The sequence below is a fragment of the Seriola aureovittata genome, chromosome 7 (assembly GCF_021018895.1).
Source record: "Seriola aureovittata isolate HTS-2021-v1 ecotype China chromosome 7, ASM2101889v1, whole genome shotgun sequence".
NCBI lineage: Eukaryota > Metazoa > Chordata > Actinopteri > Carangiformes > Carangidae > Seriola > Seriola aureovittata.
In genome coordinates this window covers 3,566,285-3,589,509 of record NC_079370.1, presented here as the reverse complement: position 1 = coordinate 3,589,509, position 23,225 = coordinate 3,566,285, and the positions used below count along the sequence as shown (strand labels likewise).

Below are 23,225 nucleotides of genomic sequence, written 5' to 3'. Positions count from 1 at the left end.
TGTTAATCCATCTCGTCTCAAGTTTACTTTCAGTTCCCCTGCGCCTGAGGGCTGATCCATACTTCTGTCTATTTTATTATAACCTGTTATATACTGTGGCTGTTCCAGATTGTGGAAGAGCTGTGCTGGACCTCTTACCTGTTATATCTATCCATCTATCACAGTCTCACTCTTTCAGTCTCACCCTTTTTTGTCCCTATCTCGATATTACTCACTTCTTCTGTCTCAGATCAGTAAGCTGGCTCGCACTTCCCCCCTCCCCACTGGGTGACTGACTGGAAACACCCACGCACAACGCATGCGCACGCGCGCGCGCACACACACACACACACACACACTAGATTTTTGGTTAAAAGAAATTCCATTGGCTTTAAAGTTTTGTCTGGAAATTTTAGAGTTCTGGAGTGACTGTAAACCAGAGAAAAATCACTGAGTGAAACTGAAGTGTAGGAGGAAGCTGATCCTGAGGGAGGATAAAAAAATATCTTCACAATATTACTTTGATTACATCACTGCTATAAAACAATGTAGACTGGCATTTGAATACTGCAGGCGTTGTTCGAACCTGCACGGCTTTGTTTTGAATCATTGTCAAGGCTCCAGAGTTTGTATAGAAAAGCCTGAATGACAGGAAAATCAATAGAAATTGATCCACTCGTTGTGATTTGATGTATCGGAGGGAACCATGAAAATGCGGCATCTCAGGCTTAAATATTTTACTCAGTGTAAACATCAGTTGTTCCGTCAAACAGACGCAAAATGTTGACATACAGTTTCACAAAACCAGGTGAGATGACCCGAGTGGCACAGACACACAAAAAAACCCTGGTGTGAGGAAATGAAGATAGTTTTTGGTTTATTTTATCTGATGTTTGTCTCTGAAACTTTACGCATCTAATCCAATACGGGAATTTAAATAAATAAAATAATAATCCCTAGATTTCACTGTGGTTTTTCATAGGGACTATTTCTTTAGTAGAAAATAGTTCCAACCAAAAAATGTCAAGTGTGCTGTTTGGGGATTATCCAGAGGTAACTGGGGCACACTGGATCATTGCTTTTCAGGTATTCACTTTGAGGCAGACATCTCACAGGTAAAACGAAACTACCTGCGTACTTGCTGTGAGAAAACACATGGAGGACATCATGTCATTTATAGACCTGCTGTGCTGGGGAAGCATCGGCTTTTGTCATGTTTCTCACTCCTCATTTGTTTTCAGCTTTTCCCAGACAACACTGTCTGTTTGTCCTCTCATGTTTTGGGTGAGCTACCCCTTTAGGAGATTACCCGTCGCTCACATAGAAAAGCTGCAGGTGCAATAGATAATATCAGGACATTACAAAAGGAAAGTGTAGACTTGCAAAACAAAAAGCAAAAACGAACACAAAGAAAGTGTTTATATCACAGAATCCAAAGATACAAGCAGCGTGAGAACTCAGGTGTTTTACCGCTCACACTCTCACACTGGATTATTTGAATGGTGAACACTCCTCTCTTTGTTGTTGTCCCTAGTATCTCTATGAACCATAAAGAACGACAAAGAGAAGAGAATGTGTTCAGGTAGCATGTCTGTGATGCCAGCGTCCACCTAAACTATAAGCTATGTGAAATATGTCAGGTATGAAACGGATGTAAGGCATTTTGTGCTGTGTAATAAGTTTCAGTGTGTCGGCCAGGAGGTTAGCAAAGAGTCTGCACAATTCTCGCTGATTAATTTATTAACGGACATCTGTCTCTATCAGGCTAAAAAAAAAAAAAAAAAAAAAAAAAAGCAGAAATGATTTTGTTGAATAGAATCCGCTATCACAGGAAATCAATTAATCATCAGTGCCATAAAGTTTTTAACACATGATAGATATATTCCTCCAATAATGAGCTCACTGTTGCTCGCTGCTTGTCATGTTTTTCCTCATTAAACCCCCCTGAAGCTGATTAGTAGCCAAAGTGCCAAACATTGGAGGGCACTGCACAGTCAAAACACACTGTTGCCCATTTCGAAGCAACGATTTCATAAGATATTGTAACTGTCAGTGTCTATCTGCTGCCATCTAGTGGTCGAAGAGGAGTAGTGGTTTGTGTAGATGTGTACAGACTGGTTCAAAGGCCGTCTATAAAGATTCAGAAAATGATTCAAACGTGTGGTTTGGAGCTGAAAGACGACGCGTGATGAGCAGTTTATTGCAAATTTATATTAAGGATCATTGTCCTAAACAAAGCCGTAAAACTGCCCTTTATTTGTTCAGGGAAAACAGGGGAATTACGACGGAAGTTTGATGAGGAGCAGCAGTCAATCGTTTTCCCTCCAGGGAGGGGAATTTATTATCACGTGGTACTTTCTTAGAAGTAATGTTGTTACTTAACAGTGTGACGGAAGTGTTTTTTCCCACACTGCATCAAATAAAAAAAAATTTAAAAAATACAATCATGAAGTGAGGAATTAAAGATTTGAAGATGTTATGATAGAAGAAAGTTGAAATACAAAAACTGGACTGAATTAAAAACTTCAATGAGAAAAGAAGAAGAACTGGAGCCAAACTGAAGTAAAAAAAAAAATGTGAAAGAACAGAGGAGAAGAAACTCAGAAAGAAACAACAACAAAAAAAAAAAGCGGATTAGAAAGCAGACCACAGGGGAAAAATATTAATGAATGAGGATCTGAATAGAAACAAAACAAAAAAAAAAAAAGGTGAAACTTCTGAGAAGGAAGGAGTTGGTGGAAAAACGGCGTGAAAAGAGAAGTGAGTGGGTTTTGAAATAAAGCCAGATGTGGTGACCAAGTATTGGTGGATCTATTTTTATGTGGAGCTAACAAGCTATTTTCAAACGTTAGAAATGTCAGAACTAATTTACCATGTGATAAGAAGTCTCTGTAGCAGGGTGGGCAAACTGACAAACTGATAGTCTTTAATCAATTAGTAAGCCAATATCTGATTATGTTAACCTAGCAAACATTAGTCTTTAAGTTGCTGGCGTTTGTTATTTGTGATTGATTTATTTGTGTGATGTAATTTAAAACCTTCCCAGTGTCAGGTCAGATGTCAATCTAAGCTAATGCTAGTTTTGTCAGTTGGTTGAGTTAAATACGCAGTTAACAGTTTAATAACTGGCAGTTATTCATTAACAACTAATCTCTACATAAGAAGCGGTTTGTGTGGTGTGACCTGTTTTCATTTATTGATGTGTAAGTTTCCGCTCGTTAAACAATGACAAGGTTAATCCTGAGTTTATGAAGATCTGATGCAACCGGCAGGTCTGTAAAGTAGCATGAGAGAGGAGGAAATATTACCAACTGGGTTTTAACGGAGTCATTTTCGTTTTCAGCTTTTGTGACATTTACTGAGAACTGCTCCAAAAAACACCAATTACGGTACTTAACAAAAGGAGTGGTGAGTTCTTTGTAACTGCAGGTGGTTTCCACCAGTGTCTCGAGTGCTGATAAACACCAGTAACCTGAGAGAGAAATGATATCAGATTGATAGGGATTGTCCAGAGGAATCGTCTTCAACAATCTGCAGAGAGAGTTCAAACTTCATACAACATTTTAACACGTAGTTTTTACACAGAATCATTGTACATGTCTCTCCTTCAACATGACACCTGTACCCACTGGTAATTGCTGTAATGTTGTATTTCGGTCACTAGGTGGCTGTAAAATCACAACCAGCTGGTAAACACACAGCCCTGACATATGGCTGCTGTGTTAGCTGCTGATTTCACATGTCCAGCAACTACAAAGCAGCATCAGCACTCATCTGAAGTCGTCCTTTTGTCCACCTGACCAATGTAAGTCCAACATTCACTCTGCTTTCAGCTTTGCTTTGGGTCTTCACTAACTTCTGTGAAAAATACCTGCTAAATATCTTCAGCTGCTAAATCCTTCAGTTTCTCCATCAGCTAGTCACAAAGTGTGTGTCTGCTGTCTGATGTACTGGGCGGGTAGGAAGCATGTACAGCAGCTTTATCAGAGCTGGGTTACAGAAAACAAATAGACAAATAAAAAACTATGAGCTAAAAGTTGAAAAGAGTTGAAAAGAGCTGCTGGGTCATTGAGTTAATTGAGTTGTCACTCTGAACACCCGCCTTTCACATTAAACACAGTCATAGGGCACATTCTTAATATTACACTTAATATGAAAATCCCCTGCTACCTGTTGTCAAACATCAATTCAAGATTCAAATTCAATACTTCTGTCTGTAAGTTCCTTAGATAATTCCCCCGTTGTCCATTACTACAGATAAATGGGCAACCTGCTGTGTCTACGACCTTTGTTTTTATTAAGATGAAAGTTAAAAAATGTAAAATAGTGATAATATTAGACTTGATTTCTGTACCCATACGCAAATGTAATATGAATGTCTGTATGATATATATGTACATATCAAATAAAAATACAAATGAAATGAAAATCTATTATTTTTACAGCATCAGTCTTGATATAGGGACATACAGTATACTGTGTGATATATTATATTTCTGAATGGGATATAGCACAAACCATGTATGAAAGGTTTTACATTAAAGCCAATTATCGTGAAATTTACAATAAAAGAGATGAAATATGATAAATAAATACAAATAAAATACATATATATAATATAGATAAAGTAACAGATAAAGTAACAGAGGTGCAGAGAGTTTCGGGGTCATTGTTGAAAGTGCATTTCAAGTCAAACCACTAGATGTCAGCACTTCTCTTTCTGTCTGATCCCTCTCAGTTTTAATTGAATGACTGATGAGCATATGAGTTCATGCCCCACTCCCCCCCCCCTTTTTTTTCACTGTCTCTCTATACCTCCCCCGCCCCCTCTCTCACAGCCAAAATAATAAAATGCTGACTTCTCAAAGTGCCATCAGTATGCCTGTCTCAGCAGAGCAGCCCTGAAGCCTGACGCAAGAGAGAAAGAGAGGAGTGGGTGGGTGGGGGGTGTTCAGAGAGTCGGAGAGAAGAGGAGGAGGAGGAGGAGGAGGAAGGGGGGGGGTAAAGAAAAAAGAGAAACAACTTTCTCTGGTTTCTATCTGCAGGCGCTGCCTTGCCGAGGGGCTTCAGTACTGCGCTTCTGTGAAGGTAGGTGTGAGGCTGCTTCCTCCTGTCTCTGTTGTTCTGTGTGTGTGTGTGTGTGTGTGTGTGTGTGTGTGTGTGTGTGTGTGTGTGTGTGTGTGTGTGTGTGTGTGTGCGTTTTTTTGGGGGGGATCCTTGTGGCATGTTGGGGTGATCCCAACTTTAATCTCTCCCTCTGGGTTGCCTCTTTGATAAGGAAGGGTGTGTGTGTGTGTGTGTGTGTGTGTGTGGGGGGCTTAGTTAAACCAAAGCCTCTTGTGTGAATGTGAGATTCTTGAGTTGTGGAACAGGACGAATGTGAATTGTTTTCCAGAAATCAGATGTTTCTGAGCAGATGCATTTTATTTTATTTGAAGAGTTTGAACTCGTGTCAGCTTTTGGGGGGGGGGGGCTCTGCAGGGGGGGTCCGCTGAAAACTGAAATACTGTCACTCTCATGAAGCCATCATTGTGGCATGTTGAGGGGTTAAGCCGTCCATTAGCTGCCCGTCGCTCTGCACTGAATTCGTCACAGGGGATTCGGAGATGTTGTCTCAGGGGGATTGTACAGTTTGGAAACCAGGAAAGTGGGTTAAGTTGGAACATGACTGTCTGACATTCGTATCTGTCACACGATCAAATTGTCTTCTGGGGTCTCAATGGGGCTTAATTGTGCTAAACGATAAAGTGAGGGCCTTTGCTTTTCACATAGATGTGACCTTACTGCAAATGTATAGCTCAGCTGCAGCGTCTGTGTGTCAGGACAAGCTTTTTCCACTTGTTGCTTCTTTTTTGAAATTCTGCAACAGCTGCAAACTGGCACTGTTTTAATAAAAGCTTCTGTTTTGGAGTGAAACCCACGCAACCAAGTTGTTCTCAGAGCTTCAAAATGTCGCTCCAGTAAAGTCTCAAGGAGCAACCCAAGCCGGGTTGGACTCAGGCAGCTGGAAGGAGCTGACTTGTGAAGCTAAAATTAAGCAGAGGGCTGATTTGGAATGTTACACTTGGGCGGTAAGACGTGGAGAAGATGACCCGCGGATGGCGACAAATCTTCTGAGCTGTCGGTGGCAGGATGGCAACTCGCTGCCTGCTCATTTAAAAAGCCTCTCCAACCCTGCTACTGTTACAGAAAGAAAAAAAGAAAAAGAAACGAGGTCTTTATAGAATTAAGAAAAAACTGTAAAACTAAGAGAAATGACTTCAGAGTTTATTTTCTGCCCCAGTAAAAACAAACACTCCGGCACAGAAGCGGAGTGTAAATCATTTTGGAGCATTTATGAGAGTATAACCTTTGTCACTGTGAAATCTAAACCCTTGTAATGGTCTTTGACTTATAAAACACGCAGTAACTCCTCTGCTGTTTGCCTCAGAGCAGCACTTTTTTTTTTTTAAATGGAGTTACTGGAGCTCCTGCCCGTTAAGGACAATAAGAAATTGTACGAGCTCACATGCAGTGAATCATGGTTTTACTGCATCTATCTACAAATTAATCCCCCCCTCTCCCTTTTTCTTTTTTTTTTTTTTTAGAAACACTGCTACACAATAAAGAAGCTACCGTTAGTGTCTTCTTCAAATGACGCCATAAATACTGTGACCAAAGTGTTCGTGCACACACTTGCACAAACTCAGCAGATGGTTGGAGATGGGCGCAGCTGCCTCTCCAAAAAACATTTGCTCCATGTGATATTCTGTCATGTTAACTGTAATTGTTTGATGATGCATAGATGGACAGATAAGGTACGGTCACATTACACTTCCCCTCCTACACATACAAATACAAAAGCCCTGAACAAATTCAAGCATGTGTTTCCTGTTTTGGTTCGATCCCCACCCTGTTCCCGTGGACTCACAGGTCAGAGTTCACCTTTGTTCAGCTTTGACTGAAGGGATGGGCTCAGTCGGCCAATAGCATCAGATTAGATTAGATTATAATGTTTATAGTGCAACAAACTGTAGGGATCAGTATTTATCTATTAGCCACAATCGAAAACATGACGTTAAATTTCATTCAGTGAAAGACTAATGTGACCGCACCTTTAATCTGTCGACCTGCAAACATCAGGAGATCAACTTCCAAACTCAAGCCACACAGGTGTTTTCAGTTATTCTGGTTAACCTGCTCAGGTCCAGTGTCTAGGTGTGTTCCAGTTCACTGTCTCTACTTCCTGTATGATAGACACTCAGGAAGTCAGGCTGTAGTGAGCGGTAGGCTGAGATTTCAGATGCGTATCAATCGTGGTCATTTTTGCATCGGTATCAAATCACACATCGTGGGATTGTGAGCAGAGAGTAGTTGTACAGACAATAGATGCCGCTCTTTCATTTATCTGAGGGCACAGCTGTAAATAAGACATATGTTTTACACTCAAATAAAATGGTGGTGGGTAAAATGGTAGAGGTCATTAAGTAGGGAGGGATTTTTGATGCAAGTTCCTCCGAGGTGTCCAGGCCAACAGGTGCAACAAAACTAAGAGAAAATGTTTATGAAGCACAGTGTGCACATGACCTGCGCAGAGCAGTGATGAAACATAAGTGAGCACAGCTGTACGGGCGTCGATCTGTGACTTTGATTTGCCTGATAATCGGCTTTTGATCCAGTTCCAAGTCATGGGTCTGGACAAAGTTGAGTTTTAGTTCTCGTGTTGTTTTGGTTGTTCAGACGAAATAAGTGATTGGATTGGATGATGACACCTGAGTTGCAGCCCTGTTTCAGATGTTGTAGTAGTGACTGGATTTCTTCTTCTCCTGATATGAATTTTTGTACATACAAAACTCCCACTCACTGCTGACTAAAATATAAGTCTCTCCTGTGTTCTGTGTTAATTTTCCCAACTTTTTTTAAAATCCATTTTAGTTACATAATGAGCCCTCTGGTTTTAATTTAGGGTTTTAATTAAATCTAAATTAGTTTGTCCCTTCTTGTGCCTCGTTGTTCCAAATTAGATAGTTGTAATTATCACAGTTGTCTCAGGAGAACGTCAAAAATTTTTACTTACTGTTGGGGAACTGATGAGAAATTCTGTTCTGAGTTGTGAAGAAGTTGTTTGTTCCATGTCAGAACTGAAAAACTAAACCTTCTTGGTGATGACATTATATAGAGGACATTAGACCTGTGTCACATAAGAGGGAAAAATTAGACCGGTCACACTCAGTTGAAGTCCGAACATAGTCAAAGTGCTATAGAGACAATACATGGCAGCTGTCATCAATCAAACCACAGTGAGAAAACGTGGATGTACATTTATGACCAGGCTCGGCTCATAAAGACAGCAGCTGCAGGTGCAGGGCATGGTTGAGATTCAAGCTGGAAAAAGAATCGTCCGGGGCCAGCTGGCAGCGGCAGGTGACAGCCACCGCTCTGCTCCACTCCCAGCTTGTTTTGGATCATATAGAAACTCCCGCTGGGACTGCTGGGGACAGATGCACATTCACAAACGTCCAGTGGGTATCCAGTGTGGTCGGAGGTGGAACGTGGAACGTGCCAAATTAAATGTCAGAGCAAATGAAAACACAGCATTGGGCCTGGCTGTTTCTATTTTAACTACTTTATATTTTACCGCTGACAACCAATAATCTGAAATTCTGCTTTTCTGTACAATACTTGAAGAGGAGATGTAAAAAACCAAAGTCAATATGATTTTTCTAAAACTATACACTATAGTATGAAAAATTATTATGATGTCCAGTTCCTTAACTAGCAGGCTGGTGGTATCCAGTTGTCTGAGCCGTCGCTCTTAGCTCAAGTATCAGAAAACAGCCATGTATTTAACTCAACAATAAGCGAGGCTCAAAGGCTTCACTGCTGGCAAATCACATGAGCCTTGTTTGGAAGGAGCCCTGGGTCACATTCACTCCTTAAGTCACAGGCAGCTCTCTACATCTGATACAGTAGTTCTGTCTAATACTGTCATAATTTTCATGCCAATATATGTGAGATTTAGGATAGAGAACTGCCTTAAAATGAAATGACAATGAAGTATTTGTAATTTATAAAAATCAGAATTGAACTATTAACTTAAGAGTTTAAAGGTCCCTTACTGTGTAAAGTGAGACTTCCATGTGTTGTGTGATTATAGATCAGGTCTAGGTTCTATATTAATACTGTGAAAGTATCAAAGCCTCAGTCCACAGAGAAATGCACACAGACTGTATTCAGAAACTCAGTCTTAAAACCAGCCGTCAGGACTTCTGTTACTTTGTGATGTCACAACAAAGCAGTTACCGGTCTCAGCCACGCCCTGCGCCCCTCCCACCTGGACCCACCATTGAGATGGTTTTTCGTTCTTAAGACCACAAACTTATCTTCTTATCTTCTACAATAATTCAATTGAGTGTTCATCATTGTTTAGCACCTTTTACAAATACACTGTTTTCATATCAATTACACGACTGAACTGCAGCAGGATTCACTCCTCAACGACTCCTCAAGCAGTGAGGATGCTTGTAGTTTTATAAAAATGCAGCTTTTATAATATTACAGCATCGTATCATTTCATGAGGCCGTGGTGTAAGTCAAACTGTCAAGATTCAAAGGCTGTTTTTTAGCTTGTGGGTTTTAAAGGCAAGTAAAACCTTTTATCCCTGATAAAAAGTGAGTTTAGGTGGATTCATCCTCCACCTGGTCCTTTTGAGCTGCAGCCTCCTTCCCCCTCATCCTTTTAGATCTCCTCCATCTTGCTCGACACTCAGCTGTGTGATCCCCTGTTTGTGTCACTGGCTTTACGCATTAGAGCCACACGGCCTCAGTGAGCAGCAGCTAGTGGCACCCGGGGACCCAGAAGCAGGTTTTAACAGGAGTGTTTTTAGACTTTTAATTTCTCTACAGAAGAGGTCTGCAGAGCCTGCAGCTCTTTTTATGTCCCCGTTAAGCTTTGCATGTGTGTGGTTCATAGGAGCTGGTGCACTGTTTGAAACGCATGGAGTAAATAGAGGTTGAAGGAGCCTGGACACAGGGATTCATTATTTTTAGCTAATGTGACTCAAGATGTCAAGTTTGAACATTAAAACATTTTCACAGGGTTTTCTGCTCATATTCTCGTCTAAATGTGTGTCCTGTAGTGTGTTGGTGTGTGTCGGTTGGGGATGTGTGTATTTGTTGATTTCTAACCTAAATTTCTAACGAGTAAATGTGACGTTATGTTTGTTGAAATACCAATAATAGGCTTTACATTTGTATACAAAAAAGTTAAAGTTTTCCTGAAACACACACACACACACACGCACACACACACACACACGCACACACACGCACACGCACACACACATGCATGCACACACACGCACACACACGCACACGCACACACACACACACGCACACACACAAAGCTGGCATTCTCTGATTCTCGGCAGTTATCGTTTCACCAGCCATATGGTTTGTGTGTGCAGATACAGGCAGTCACAAGGTGTGTGTGTGTGTGTGTGTGTGTGTGTGTGTGTGTGTGTGTGTGTCAGTCAGCTCTAATAACATGTAATGTGATCAGTGAACAGGCGTTGCCTTGAGAAAGACCAGGTTATGGTCACAGTTTGTGTGTCACTGGAGCAAAACAATGCAAGATACACAGCAGCATAGAATAGAACAGAATACACAGCCTGTCCCATAACATTAACCTGGAGTAATTGTGTACACAACTGTCCAGTTCCATTTCCATGGCGACTGAGCTTCTGTCCTGTTGTCAAGGAAACCTGATAATTTGGCTGTGGCTTGTCAGGACCATGACTTTGTATTTCATCCACTGACACCACAGACGCAAAGTTACAGCGCACAAACAAAAAAGTTGCTGCTGTTGTTTTGCCGTCTACGTACACAGAGATTATTTAGAAAAGTCCAGACAGATCATTTAATTATAAACTATATTTGTATGAAACAGTTTTGAGGCAGATCTGGATGATTTGGCGGAGGTCCGATGGAGCACTGCAGGATGGGTCAGAGAAGAAGCCATAAAATTTTGGTGCTGATCCGGTAACATGGCAGATCCAGGATTTTTAAAACTTTTTTTTATCACTTTCCTAATCATTGCAAGATCAATATCTCAGAAAATAATGTTTGGATGTTACTTTAAAAGATCAGACATATAAATGGTGTCTGCATCTATGAGTTTGTACAGTTTGGTGCAGATCCAGATAATAATGTGGATCCCAGCGACGTGTAGGGTTGTTTGGCCTCAGCGGAGGTTTGCGCTCTACTCTGTGCCATTCGAGTGTTGTTAGTGCATTATGTAAGGCACTTTGAATTACCTTTGTGTATGAAATGTGCTACAAAAATAAACTTGCCTTGCTTTACCTACACAGAGGGTCCAGAAAAGTGCCCTGGTAATAGCTAGCCTGTTAGCTAGTCAGCTGTCCTTAGCTTGTAAGCAAGTTTGTTTCCATTGAATCTCTGTGCCTCTGCCTGCAAATTGTCAGGTTGTTGTTGCTGGTGGTGTAAAGTTGTATTTTTCTATCAATGGTCCCTTTAATTTCATCCCTGAGCACAAACATGATCATATACTGAAGCGGAAAGCTGCCCGCTGTACGATACTTGAACTCTTGTTGCCATCACAGATCACAGATGTTAATGCTTACTGACATACAAGCAGACTGGCTGAATGAAACCACATCTGTGACCTGAGCTGTGATGGGTTTTCTTCTCTGGCCAAGTTGGGATGAAATTTGGACTGAAAATGAAAACATTGGACCTCACAAACCTGATAGCTGCATTACTCATACTTTGACCCAGGGGTATATGTATGTTATCATTGTGGTATTTCCTAGTTTGAGCGCTGTGCAGTTTGAACTTGCTGCTCTTTGCTGTATCAGAGAGCGCTTTGTGTTTGCCGTTATGTATTTTTCGTGTGTGGCTACTCGTCACTGGGTGCAGATATGTTTTTCGGGCGGGTCCACTACTGTAAGGACGAATGTCTGTCGATGATAAATAAGGGATTGCACTTTCCACCCCTCTCCTCTCTCCATCCTGCTATTCTTAGTGTGGTGAGCTAAGGGTTTAGAATTACAAAGACCTCGATCTCTCTCACTTTTTCACTTTCTTCGCTCATCTGCCTCGCTCTGCCTCTTCGCCTCTCAGACTGCAGGGCATCAGTGCTGGCGGTTGTTCACCTCTCATGTGTTTTAAGGTGAAAATTAAGCTTACGTAAGGCCGTGCCCTGGAGGCTGCTGCAGCATACTCTGGCCTCCTGAGTACTGCACCTTTATTATTGGAAATGCAACTATTATTATCATTGTCACATTATTGAAGCGCTCTGGAGAGGGCAGCTGATAAGCTCATTGAAGATCATGGCATTGTTTGGCAAGGACAGTTGGGCAGGGGACCCCCCGTGGTCCCTGACAGGGCTCCATGGACTGGATAAGGACTGAGCGCCTTATCATTTACTCATTTTGTGTACATTATTACACGATACCCTTACAAAATGACGTGAAACATATTATACAACGATACAATACAGTACTAGGCAAAAACTGGGCAAAAACGTGTTTTTTGAGGTCACCTTGACCTTTGACCTTGACCTCGAAATCCATTCAGGCCATCCTTCAAGGTGTTATCAAGATATTGCGTTCCCAACAATGATCAGTGAAGTGTTTCATAAAAGGTATTAAGTGTATTTTGTCATCATTTGCGTATGAATTCTTGCGCTATCAGAAAAAAACATTTTTTGTGAGGTCACGGTGACTTTGACCTTTGACCTTTGGCCACCAAATTCTACTCAGTTGACCCTTGAGTGGATTTTTGCACCAGATATAATGAAAATCCCTCAAGGAGGGATGTAATCGGGTTCACAAGAATGGGGAAGGACGTGAGGGCACAGTGAACGTGACCCTTGACCTTTTACCATCAAAATCAAATCACTTCATCCTTGAGTCCAAGTGAATGTCGTAGTCCAAGGTATCATCTTCATTAGAATTGGATGGGTGCCTCCGACCACGGCTGTCGTTGGCATGGAGACATAAAAATATTTCAGTCAACTTGATTTACACTTAACTTCTTGGTAAGAGCATAAACAGAGGTTGGGGTTCAGACTCAGCTGTGAATGAGCAGGGATATTTTCAACATGACACCAAGGACACAAGAGACCATAAAAAAACTCATTGTGACCCCCCCTCTCCTCTCCTCTTCCTCTCACCTAGGGGTGTGCAGCGGTGTGTATGAGTGAGTGTGTGTGTGTGTGAGCCGGAGCCTCAGGAGCCATGTCGGACCCCAGGGACATCGACGAGGATGCCATCCTCAAGGGCCTCAGTGCTGAGGAGCTGGATCAGCTGGAGTATGAGCTGCAGGAGATGGACCCTGAGGTAGGGACCCAGTTTGTCTTAACTTACCGGGTGATTGGCTTCTGATCACTTCCTCCAAATCAATCAAGTCAGATCTGGTGCCTGAAGTCCACAGGCCCTGCAGGTCTCTGTTCCCACAGGTGCTCAATCAGTGTGTTCTTCATCTACCTGACACCAGGTGTAGCTCGTTACCCATCAGAGGCCTGCAGGATACAGGATATCAAAGAGATATGAGGTGTATGTGGTTCTGCTTGAGCACGTTGTGTTGCCATGACGGCAACCAGCCCTCACAACCACTGGAAGGACATTTTGCCCATTAAAAACTTTACTGAATTTAAAATAATAAGACACTGAACATGTACAAGCTTTGATTTGAAATTATAAACTCAAACAGCTAAAGGACATTTGTTGTTATCGCACACCATCAGGCCTTAGTGACATGATTGTTTCATTTTCCTCTCAGTTTTCATTGTAAATTTAAAAGTCCTTCCCAGAGTGCACCAACAGTTTCCCGCTGCTCTGCACTGGGGAACACACTTCATGATGCAAGGAGGCACTTTATGACTTCGCTGCAGGGATGGAAAATCGTGGCAATCAGGGAGGATTTTATTACCACCGCCATGGTTGCTGGTTGGAATGAAAATGACTCTCAGGCCTCCTGTGCATATGATCATCCATCATCGTGTTCAAAAAAGAAAATTGGTGATGCATATTGTAAATTTTATGGCATCACAAAGTGAAAAACCACAGATACAGTTTGCAAATGACCTGTGTACATAGTTAAAACATGCTGCAGAACCATGTCAATGCAATTTAACTAAAGTAAATTATTTCTAAGGGAACTTGTGTAAAACTTTGCTGTTCTACTCTTCTCTGATTTTATCCATTCAGACGCTTAAGCAGTGATTCTTCACTGTCTGTTCTCTGGTCCTAATGCCACATCAACATAACATTTGACCTCCTGTTCTCCCAGAATGCCATGCTGCCAGCTGGCTTCCGGCAGCGTGACCAGACGAAGAAGACCCCGACGGGGCCGTTTGACCGTGACGCCCTGATGCAGCACCTGGAGAAGCAGGCCATCGAGCACCAGGACAGGGAGGACCTGGTGCCCTTCACTGGAGAGAAGAAAGGTGGGGGCTCCAGATTTACATTTACACTAAACACCGCACATGTAACTCATTTAACTTTGACATACAGTGTGACCTTTGAGTTTGTTTAAGAAAAGAAAAAGATCTTTATAATAATTCTTGTCCTGTTAACGTGTTTGCATGTCTGCAGACTAGTGGACATGAAATCAAGGAAATTAATTTTTCTAATTGCACACAATCAGATATCGAAGGTAAATGTTTCTAACCAGTGTCTCCATCACATGACCCCATGAGGAGAGAACATATCCCCCTCAGTGTTTGTGCACAGACCTCATAGGATTTGCACTGTAAGACATCAGCAGAGGTCTAATGATAGAATTACCATATATATATATACTGGATATAATGGATCAGTGGGTCTTTTCCCACAGTTCATACAAGTCTTCAATCTCCATAGACATTTTTCCCTCTCCCTCAGACAGCTGTACTGTATTGTACTTTGTGATGCACCACTGCACAGCAGCTCGGGCTCTTACTTTCAGGTCTGTGTGGGTATTTTTGCGGCTCACTGAGTTTCAGGGCCATTTTCATCGTAGTCCCAAAGGCTGACACGTCCAGACCTACACCGGGAAATGACTTGGCTGAGAATATTTGTGCAGTAGTTCCTGTACAAAACATCTAACAAATGGAAAACCAGGAATACAGTAGTCATTCTTCACAGATTCACAACAATGAATGAGCAGTAGGAAAAAAAAAAAGAAAGAAAGATGGGAAATCAGAACGTATGCTCCACTGGAAAACTGGGTTTATTAGACCTGGTCTGTGAATCTGTGATAAGCCCTGGCTTACTCATGTTTTCGGAAACATGATCTGAACAGAGCTTTTACCAAAACAGAGACAAATTTACAGTTTGAGACATTCAGTCTGCAGAACCCCATTAACGTCGGGCAATTTGGTTTGTGGACTAATATGATCAGGCAAACGATACTGTGGGAACTCTTACGCACATTCTGACTCCTTCTCGTATTCATTTATTCCGATCCCTTTCTGTTTCTCCACCTACTCAACTCTCACTAGCTATTTACTCCTTTTCCTTTTTCTTCCATCTGCCATCTATTTCCAAAACCTCTGTCTCATTTCTTATTGTTGTCCGGTCTTTCTTTCCTGTTTTCATCTCTTAACCATAGACTCTATATAAACACTTCTATTCTTTGTCCACCTGCAGGAAAGGCCTTTGTGCCCAAGAAAGCAGCGGAGATCCCTGAACACGAGCAGGTGATGCTGGAGCCGGAGCTGGAGGAGGCTCTGAAAAACGCCACTGATGCCGAGATGTGTGATATTGCAGGTTAGACAAACACTATTACTATAACTTCTACTCTTACTTAGCTATTAATACGAGTAGTGGCAGCCTGAAGCAACAAACCAGTATCTCACCTCCTTTATATCTGAAGACTAGTTGTCTTTTTTTTTTTACAGCAGAAATTTTGATTTGTCAAGCAGGAAAAGTTGCTAGCTCACCTAAACTCAGCGTATACTTAATATTATCAATTACACCTGCACTTTTCTGAAAAATGTCTGCTGTGAAAAAAGGTCTGATCATGCTGTTTCCCAGCAGCAAGTGCTTATTAACGTGGTATGACACACACACACAGCATAGTGTGACCTCAGTGTTTTCATCACAGTGACTCTGACCCACATAGTTCTATTATACAGACCTAGTTATCTCTCTGCTGCTGCTTCATACTCCTTCCTCTGAACACTGAGGCAGCCCAGTGGTCCAAGGCTAACAGACATGGCCAGACATGCGATGGGGTCCAATTCCCCACACTCAGCAGCACAGAAATAAATAAGCCTGGCCCCCAGGCCACCAACAGAAGGGTGGAGTGGACATGTGAATGGTGGGGGCAAAGATACTATATCTCTTTAACACAGACAAGTGGGAAGTTACTGAGCCCTGAAGCTTAAAATCAACTGGATATCAACATGTTTTATCAATATACTGTAAATTATTGTCATAAAGTAGTAGTAGCTATAACAAAATAAAGGGAAACTATGGTAACTGACTGGCCTGCATATGACAATTAGCCACTTGGCTAACCCTGTAACCCTTACTATGGCTAACAAGTTTTCCATTCTCACATGGCACGTATGGCAGTTTACATAACGGTAATGATAATGAGATTCACCGCTCCATATTCTTGGTAATTTATGAAACAATGGGTCCTTGATTTCAGGCAACGGTAGAGAAAAGATTTTGCCATCTGAAGTGACAGCTGTCGCTAGCAGGGTTTGTCAGCTGGAGATAAACGCTAAAAGCGTTAACGATTGCTAACCCAACAATTATTGGGTGGAAATATTTGTCTCCAGTTGTCTTACTAATATTTTCAACTTGTTTTAGAATGAGAATCTTGTTAATGGGATCTTAAATATGCACTTCAGGGCTACACAAATGACATCAGGCTAAAAGACTGAGGCTAAGCCTAGCTAGCCTTCTAGCCACATATATATCTGGGTCTTTGGCTCGAGTCCGGCCCATATACTTCCACATGTAGGCGGACTGTGGCTGCTATATACTTCCGGGTGTCCACTATTGGCTGACAGCTCGAAGATTTTCTGTATGTGCGCCAGAATTGGTGCGGATGTGGAAGTAGCATCTGACGATCATGCTGTATATGGGCCAGTTTCGGGCCGTGGAACAAAGTGTACACTGGGTCAGAAGAAAACCAGCATGTGGCTGGATTTATTTTGCTCTCCGGGACACATTTGAGCTGAAAAAAATTTGTGTTTTTGAATTTATAAAGGTTAAAAAACAAGATGCCACCCACCAAATATTTTAAATGCAGAGTAATGCTCTACAGATCCATGCACACCTATGGGGAAATCAAAACCTGGACAGTTGCCGTTTGGGGACAGGATCAGCAAATGGTCAGTTACGTCAATTAATGTGCATTGTTCCTGATAAATAAATAATGAATAAATACACAAAGAAAGATGGAGTGCAAGATTTCTTGACTCGGATCAAATAACATCATGTTAGTGGATACTTTCTTCACTGAGGTGGATAATATTAAGGTCAAATTGAGTCATAAAAAGTGTTTTCTTTATTGAGTGTGATACTTTGAACACAGTGAAAACCCGAGCACACTCCTGTGACAGACCAAACAGGCAGGCATCCGGAAAGACAGAGCAGAGGGAGCCTGTTTGTCCGGCTCCATCAGCCTGTCAGAGAGAGACTCTGGACCGAGTCCAGCTGAGGATTAAACCTCAGTTAGCCTCTGTCAGTCTTTTGTTTGAGCTTTTTGGCAAACAGACTAAAAGGGGATGAATAGCCTGGCCGCCCCGCTCCATGAGCTCACAGAGAGTGTGGGGCCAACAAGTCACCCCTGAGACTTAATTTTCACGTTTTATTTATGATATTAACACGTTGCTATCTTGAGCTTTTTAGTTATCTGCAGCCCAGTTTGTGCTGTAAAGCTACTGTGGGTTATTCTCAGGGCCAAACCGGATGACGTGGGGGTGTTTGCGGCTGATAACGCCTCCCCCAGAGCAAGCAGCTGTCTCCCTGGCCTCCCTCTCCTCACAAGGCCCTTCCAATGGTTCCCCACACCGGGTCAGGAGGCTGGTGGGTGGGAATGGGTGAGGAGGGGAGGGGGGATGGGGGGGGGTCGCTGTCACAGCAGTTGGCATGTGACACAGTTTGGTGCTGGCAGGTTACAAAAAGAGCAAGAAAAGAAACCAGCAGGTCTGCCCCCTCCTGGCATTATTAACAAATAACAGCAGGAGAACAAGAGAAAACTATCAACGTTATCAGTTTAGTGTATTGTGTTTTCTTCCAATACATCGTCACTTAACCTCCAAATCAATTCAAATATAATATATACAAGTTAAAATGTATCACTAACTGGCAGGTAATTTTGCTGAAAAATAGCTAAGTGTATTATGTGTGTGTTACTGTATAAAGTACAATTTTAAGGTGCTTCTTCTTTACTTGAGTATTTTCAATTTCTCTTACTCTTTTTCAGAGGGAAATATTGTTCTATTTACATACATATGATATCATTCTAAAATATAATGCTATGCCCTTGACCAATTTTATCCTCAAAATGCATTGGCAAGTAACTGAAATAATTCAGCATTCTGCATAATGATAACTTTGAATTTCCATGCTTAAAGCTGTCTGATTTCTGACTTCAGTTGTATGTGGTCATTTAAAACTGACTCATCAACAACAACAACAATGAGAAACTTACAGGCCCACCCTGTCATCCTGAAACTTATATGTGATATCATTACAACTGCAGCCCCTGGAAACAGTGAGATTACAGCCAGTGACCGAGTTTCCTGCTAAACTCAGACAACAGTATCTTTATCTCGTCAAACAGACGCACAGAGCAGAGCCACACATGAGGGATGACGGAACACCTAACTGTGCCTCCTTTTGTTTTGGACTCAGAGCTGGAATCCAAATCAGAAACATTTTGTTTGCCAACTCAGCGATGCACGACACATTTGTCTTGGGGGTATCAGTGCGGGGACACGCCAACAGCAGGGACTGTAAAAACAAACACGACGAGAGCACAACCCAGGACACATGATCTTATTCAAATATCACAGAGATATTTTTATCTAGATTGCCGCCCTGACATGTATTCATAGTGATTGTTTTCTTGTACTTGCAGCTATCCTTGGAATGTACACGCTGATGAGCAACAAGCAGTACTACGACGCCCTGGGCACCACAGGCACGATCGCCAACACAGAGGGCATCAACAGTACGTATTACATCTTTTTCTTTTTTTTTACTGGCAAAGATATTTTAGAAGCTAACATTCAAAGTCATAGAAAGCTGAGTTTGTTTACATATGTAGCTACCGCAACACTTTTTAATGTGCTACTCTGAGGCCTCAGCTGTGATGTTGTGTCCCCCCTTCAGGTGTGGTGAAACCAGATCCTTTCAAGATCTTTCCCGAGGAGCCACCAAACACCACCAACGTGGAGGAAACCCTGGAGAGAATCCACAACAACGACAGCGGCCTGACGGAAGTCAACCTCAACAACATCAAGGTCGGTCCGATGGGATGCTGCAGTACAGAGCAAAGAAACAATGACACCTTATTGTCCTTGCAGTTTGCCAGCACCCCAGCAGCATAAGAATACAGATAAACAAGGACTTGAAACTGAATTCTCAAATCTATCTTCTACCCATGTGCCGTAACAACACTACACTATAATCTTCCTTATAACAACAGATATCAAAATGAATAGGCTGAAATCATCAGCTGTATTGATCAGTTAGGATATAAAATGACGACTCTTCATCTTTCCTGCAGGACATTCCCATCCCAACACTGAAAGAGATCTTTGACGCGATGAAGGGAAACTCTCACGTGGAGTCTCTGAGCATCGCCGCGACCCGCAGCAACGACCCTGTGGCCTACGTGAGTACGCCGCCCATTTGAACCGCCAGCAATTACAATTTATTGCTAATGTTATGCACTTTATTTCTCTGGAATTAAAAAATTATAAGTGTTATATATTTTTATTACTGCAAGCACATATATTTTATGTAACTCTGCATTAACAATGTTGTAGTAGTTATTTTTATTATTGAAATACACTATATATTAACGACCCAGCAATCCTGTAGTGGATTAAAGGTTCGATAAAACCTACATTTAAGGATTACAGGTGTCTCAAAAACTGTGAAAGATGATATTTAGAGGCATGGTGGTCAAGTTAAAAATAAACACAGTTCTTTAGAAGATACTTGGTAGATATGAAGTTTGGGAAATAACAACCAATATATTTTCTGAAGCCTGGTTCCAGTAGAGGTGGTGATGATGGCTTAGTTTTTAAATTGTGCATGTAGACAAAATGATTTCAGTGTGTGTGTGTGTGTGTGTGTGTGTGTTTCAGGCATGTGCTGAGATGCTGCAGGAGAACACCAGCTTGCAGAGTCTTAATATCGAATCCAACTTCATTACTGCAGATGGCATGATGGCGATCATCAAAGCCATGGCCAACAACGCCACACTGGTGGAGCTCAAGATCGACAACCAGGTCCGAAACACAAAATTAGAACTGTGGTACTTACTGTCCATCTCACAGTAGATATAATGTGCCGTCAGTTTAATACAGGCAACCCCGCACTTGGTGGAAGACAAACTTGTAGTTTGCATGCGCTAATAGCAATAAATCACTTTCATAATATAAAGTATGCAAGAATTGAATACATCCTTGTCCTTTGGGGTGAATGATGTGCTTTCCTCCTCTCCGGTACAGAGGCAGAAGCTGGGAGATTCAGTTGAGATGGAGATCGCCTCCATGTTGGAGAACAACTCCAGCATCCTCAAGTTCGGCTACCACTTCACCCAGCAGGGTCCCCGCGCCAGAGCCGCCATGGCCATCACACGGAACAACGACATGAGTGAGAAACGCTCTGGCTTCATGCTCAGAAAATCGTTTTAAATGCACATGTACAGTTCTGGAAGAAATGGGAAGAAATATTTGCATTCAGCAAAATTACTGTGTAAAATTCAGTTTAAATGAGCAGCCTTAATGACAGTGAGTGGAAAAGTGGCTCCCATTTAGAGCCACTGATGTGCGAAGATGCCAGATTATTGACTGATTATTTCATAATTTTTTTGTTTATCTTTTCTCGTCTTCACAGTCCGCCAGCAGAGATTAAGATGAAAGCAACACGGAGCAAACAGAAGAACAACTAGTTCGGCACGTCCGAGCCTGCAAAGACAAGCCAGCGAAGGCCTCGTATCAGCTTCCTCAACGTGGTGCACCAGAGCTGAATCAGTCCCCCCAAATCAAACATGGTCAGCGTGCATCCACTAACGAAGCATCCGTGTCCAACCATTTCATTTCATTTACCGCAGCCAGCTTTTTGTAGACTGCTGAATTCATCATAAAGGCATGTATAGGTCACAAGCAAAAAATGTGAAGTGTCTTTTTTTGTGCTTTTAGTTTGAGCATTGCCAACATCATCCCAAACAAAAGGTTTTTTCATTCATGAAAACACTTTCAATGTGGTGCTATCTATGGGAAGACAACAATCTGTAAATACTTTAAATAAAAATATATATTCAAGTATTTTTTGTAAATGTTTGGCAAGTTTAATTTTATTGTTTCTACACCTTATTTAGACGTACTTTGGTACATTTCAGTATCTACAGCTGAAACTGGATTCCAGGGAAAACCTCCCAGCGGAGCAATAATTTAACTTAAAGTGTAAAAAATACTCTGTTATGATTAATATTTTGTTTAACATGATATTCCCTCAAAAAAAAAAAACATCTATGCTTACTTCTTCATTTAGAAATTCTGCTTTTGCTCTAGGTTGACAGGTGAAAGAGCAGTGCTACCAAGGTGGTTAGGAGAGACTCAGCCACATGGCTGAGCCTCAGTCTGACCCAGACTCAGAGGAGGAATCTGTTGTGCACCAAAATCAGAGACTAGCAGACGTATCAGAAAGGTTAGCATCGTTTATTTCTCTAAACTGTTTGTCAGCTTGTAACTGGCAGTGGCTGACACAGTGTTAGCAGTTGTGCTAATGCAAAACTCTTTCCCCGGTTCCTTAGGTTTGTGACGTATGAAACCCTGGCTGTTTGAATCCAAGACTGTCATTGGTTCACTACAGTTCCAAGGTGGAAATACTCAGTCATGTCTGTTTTTTTCACTCATGATATGTCTTGTATCATATTAAAAAACACGGACATGTTAACAAGGTTAAAGGTTACAAAGGTAACAGGGATTTTCATTAGAGGGACTCTCTAATGTTGTGAAACCAACAACTCTGACTGATAACGTTGTCATTGCACCGTGATCAGTCTGAATTAGATCAGGGTCACTTCAAATGTACAGTTTCTGTCCTCATTCATTTACAAAATTATAACATTATCAAAAAACTGGATTCTCTATATAATGAATAATAAATATTTATTGATAATATTCTCCCAAGGTTGACATATACTGCAGTGTTTTAGAGATGAACCTTTCTTTTAAAGATTCACAGCTCTTTAATCCCTTAGTCTCCTCTGATCCTCTGACTTCCCCCAAGCACCTGAGCTATTTTTAACCCCCCCCCCCACCACCACCAAACCCTGATGGGAAACGTAACCTAGTCCACTGGGCTTGAGTTACCTTGTTCCAAATATAAGAACCGAGTTTAAGAGGGTTGCACCCGTGTGCACCCGTGGAGATTTACGAACAGAAACAGCTGTTCACCTCTGAGGATTTTGACAGCATTGCTCGGGTTCCTGCCCCCGTTCCCTCTGTCGTTTCTTTAACCTATTTCTTCATTTCTTCAAATCGCTCTGACATAATGTCAAGGTTGACATTACCTCCGACTAATTTTCTAGACTTCTCAAAAGGTCACATTTTTGCAAGCCATGTAGACTCCATTGACATTTGGCATCTTGAAATGATTTAAAGTCAGCTTTGCCTCGCCACAATCTATTCTGAGTTTCTCTTCCCTTTGATCACTGTTTTGCAATAAAACACAGGTGTATTTTCGGATTGTAATGCTAGATGCCATGCGTACTGTGACAGACGTATTCTCCATATTGTGTTCCATTTGTTTCTTTTTTCTGTCATATTTGCGTCAGAGGACTGTGTAAGTTGTGCCATTAAAAGGTCAGGCATGATATTAAAGGTCATCACAATTTAAACGTCGATAACCATTTTACCAGTGTTTATATTTCATCCTGCAACATCTCCACGACAAGTGACAAAGATCTTGCACATAGAGTATATTGAGTGCGTCCCCATGTGGTGGTGACGCCCTGAGCGCTAAAATAATGAAGTGAGCTTTCCACACATATTAGCGGTG

The 23,225-nt window shown here is 41.7% G+C and overlaps 1 protein-coding gene across 1 annotated transcript; it reads left to right on the top strand.

Moving 5' to 3' along the window:
- The first annotated feature begins 4,923 nt into the window (after positions 1-4,923).
- On the top strand, positions 4,924-21,487 carry tmod4 (tropomodulin 4 (muscle)). Its single transcript, XM_056380009.1, has 10 exons — positions 4,924-5,067; positions 13,158-13,319; positions 14,272-14,428; positions 15,612-15,731; positions 19,066-19,158; positions 19,320-19,450; positions 19,717-19,824; positions 20,303-20,446; positions 20,669-20,813; positions 21,057-21,487. Exons 2-10 carry the CDS (start codon positions 13,218-13,220, stop codon positions 21,077-21,079), a joined length of 1,023 nt encoding a protein of 340 aa, XP_056235984.1. The 5' UTR covers positions 4,924-5,067; positions 13,158-13,217; the 3' UTR covers positions 21,080-21,487.
- The last annotated feature ends 1,738 nt before the right edge of the window (positions 21,488-23,225 follow it).

Excerpts from the sequence above, each read along its gene's own strand:
- tmod4 (XM_056380009.1), top strand. The coding sequence starts at position 13,218 with ATGTCGGACCCCAGGGACATCGACGAGGATGCCATCCTCAAGGGCCTC. Across the intron at positions 19,451-19,716 it reads TCAACCTCAACAACATCAAG|GACATTCCCATCCCAACACT; the intron begins GTCGGTCCGATG and ends TCTTTCCTGCAG. Across the intron at positions 19,825-20,302 it reads GCAACGACCCTGTGGCCTAC|GCATGTGCTGAGATGCTGCA; the intron begins GTGAGTACGCCG and ends TGTGTGTTTCAG.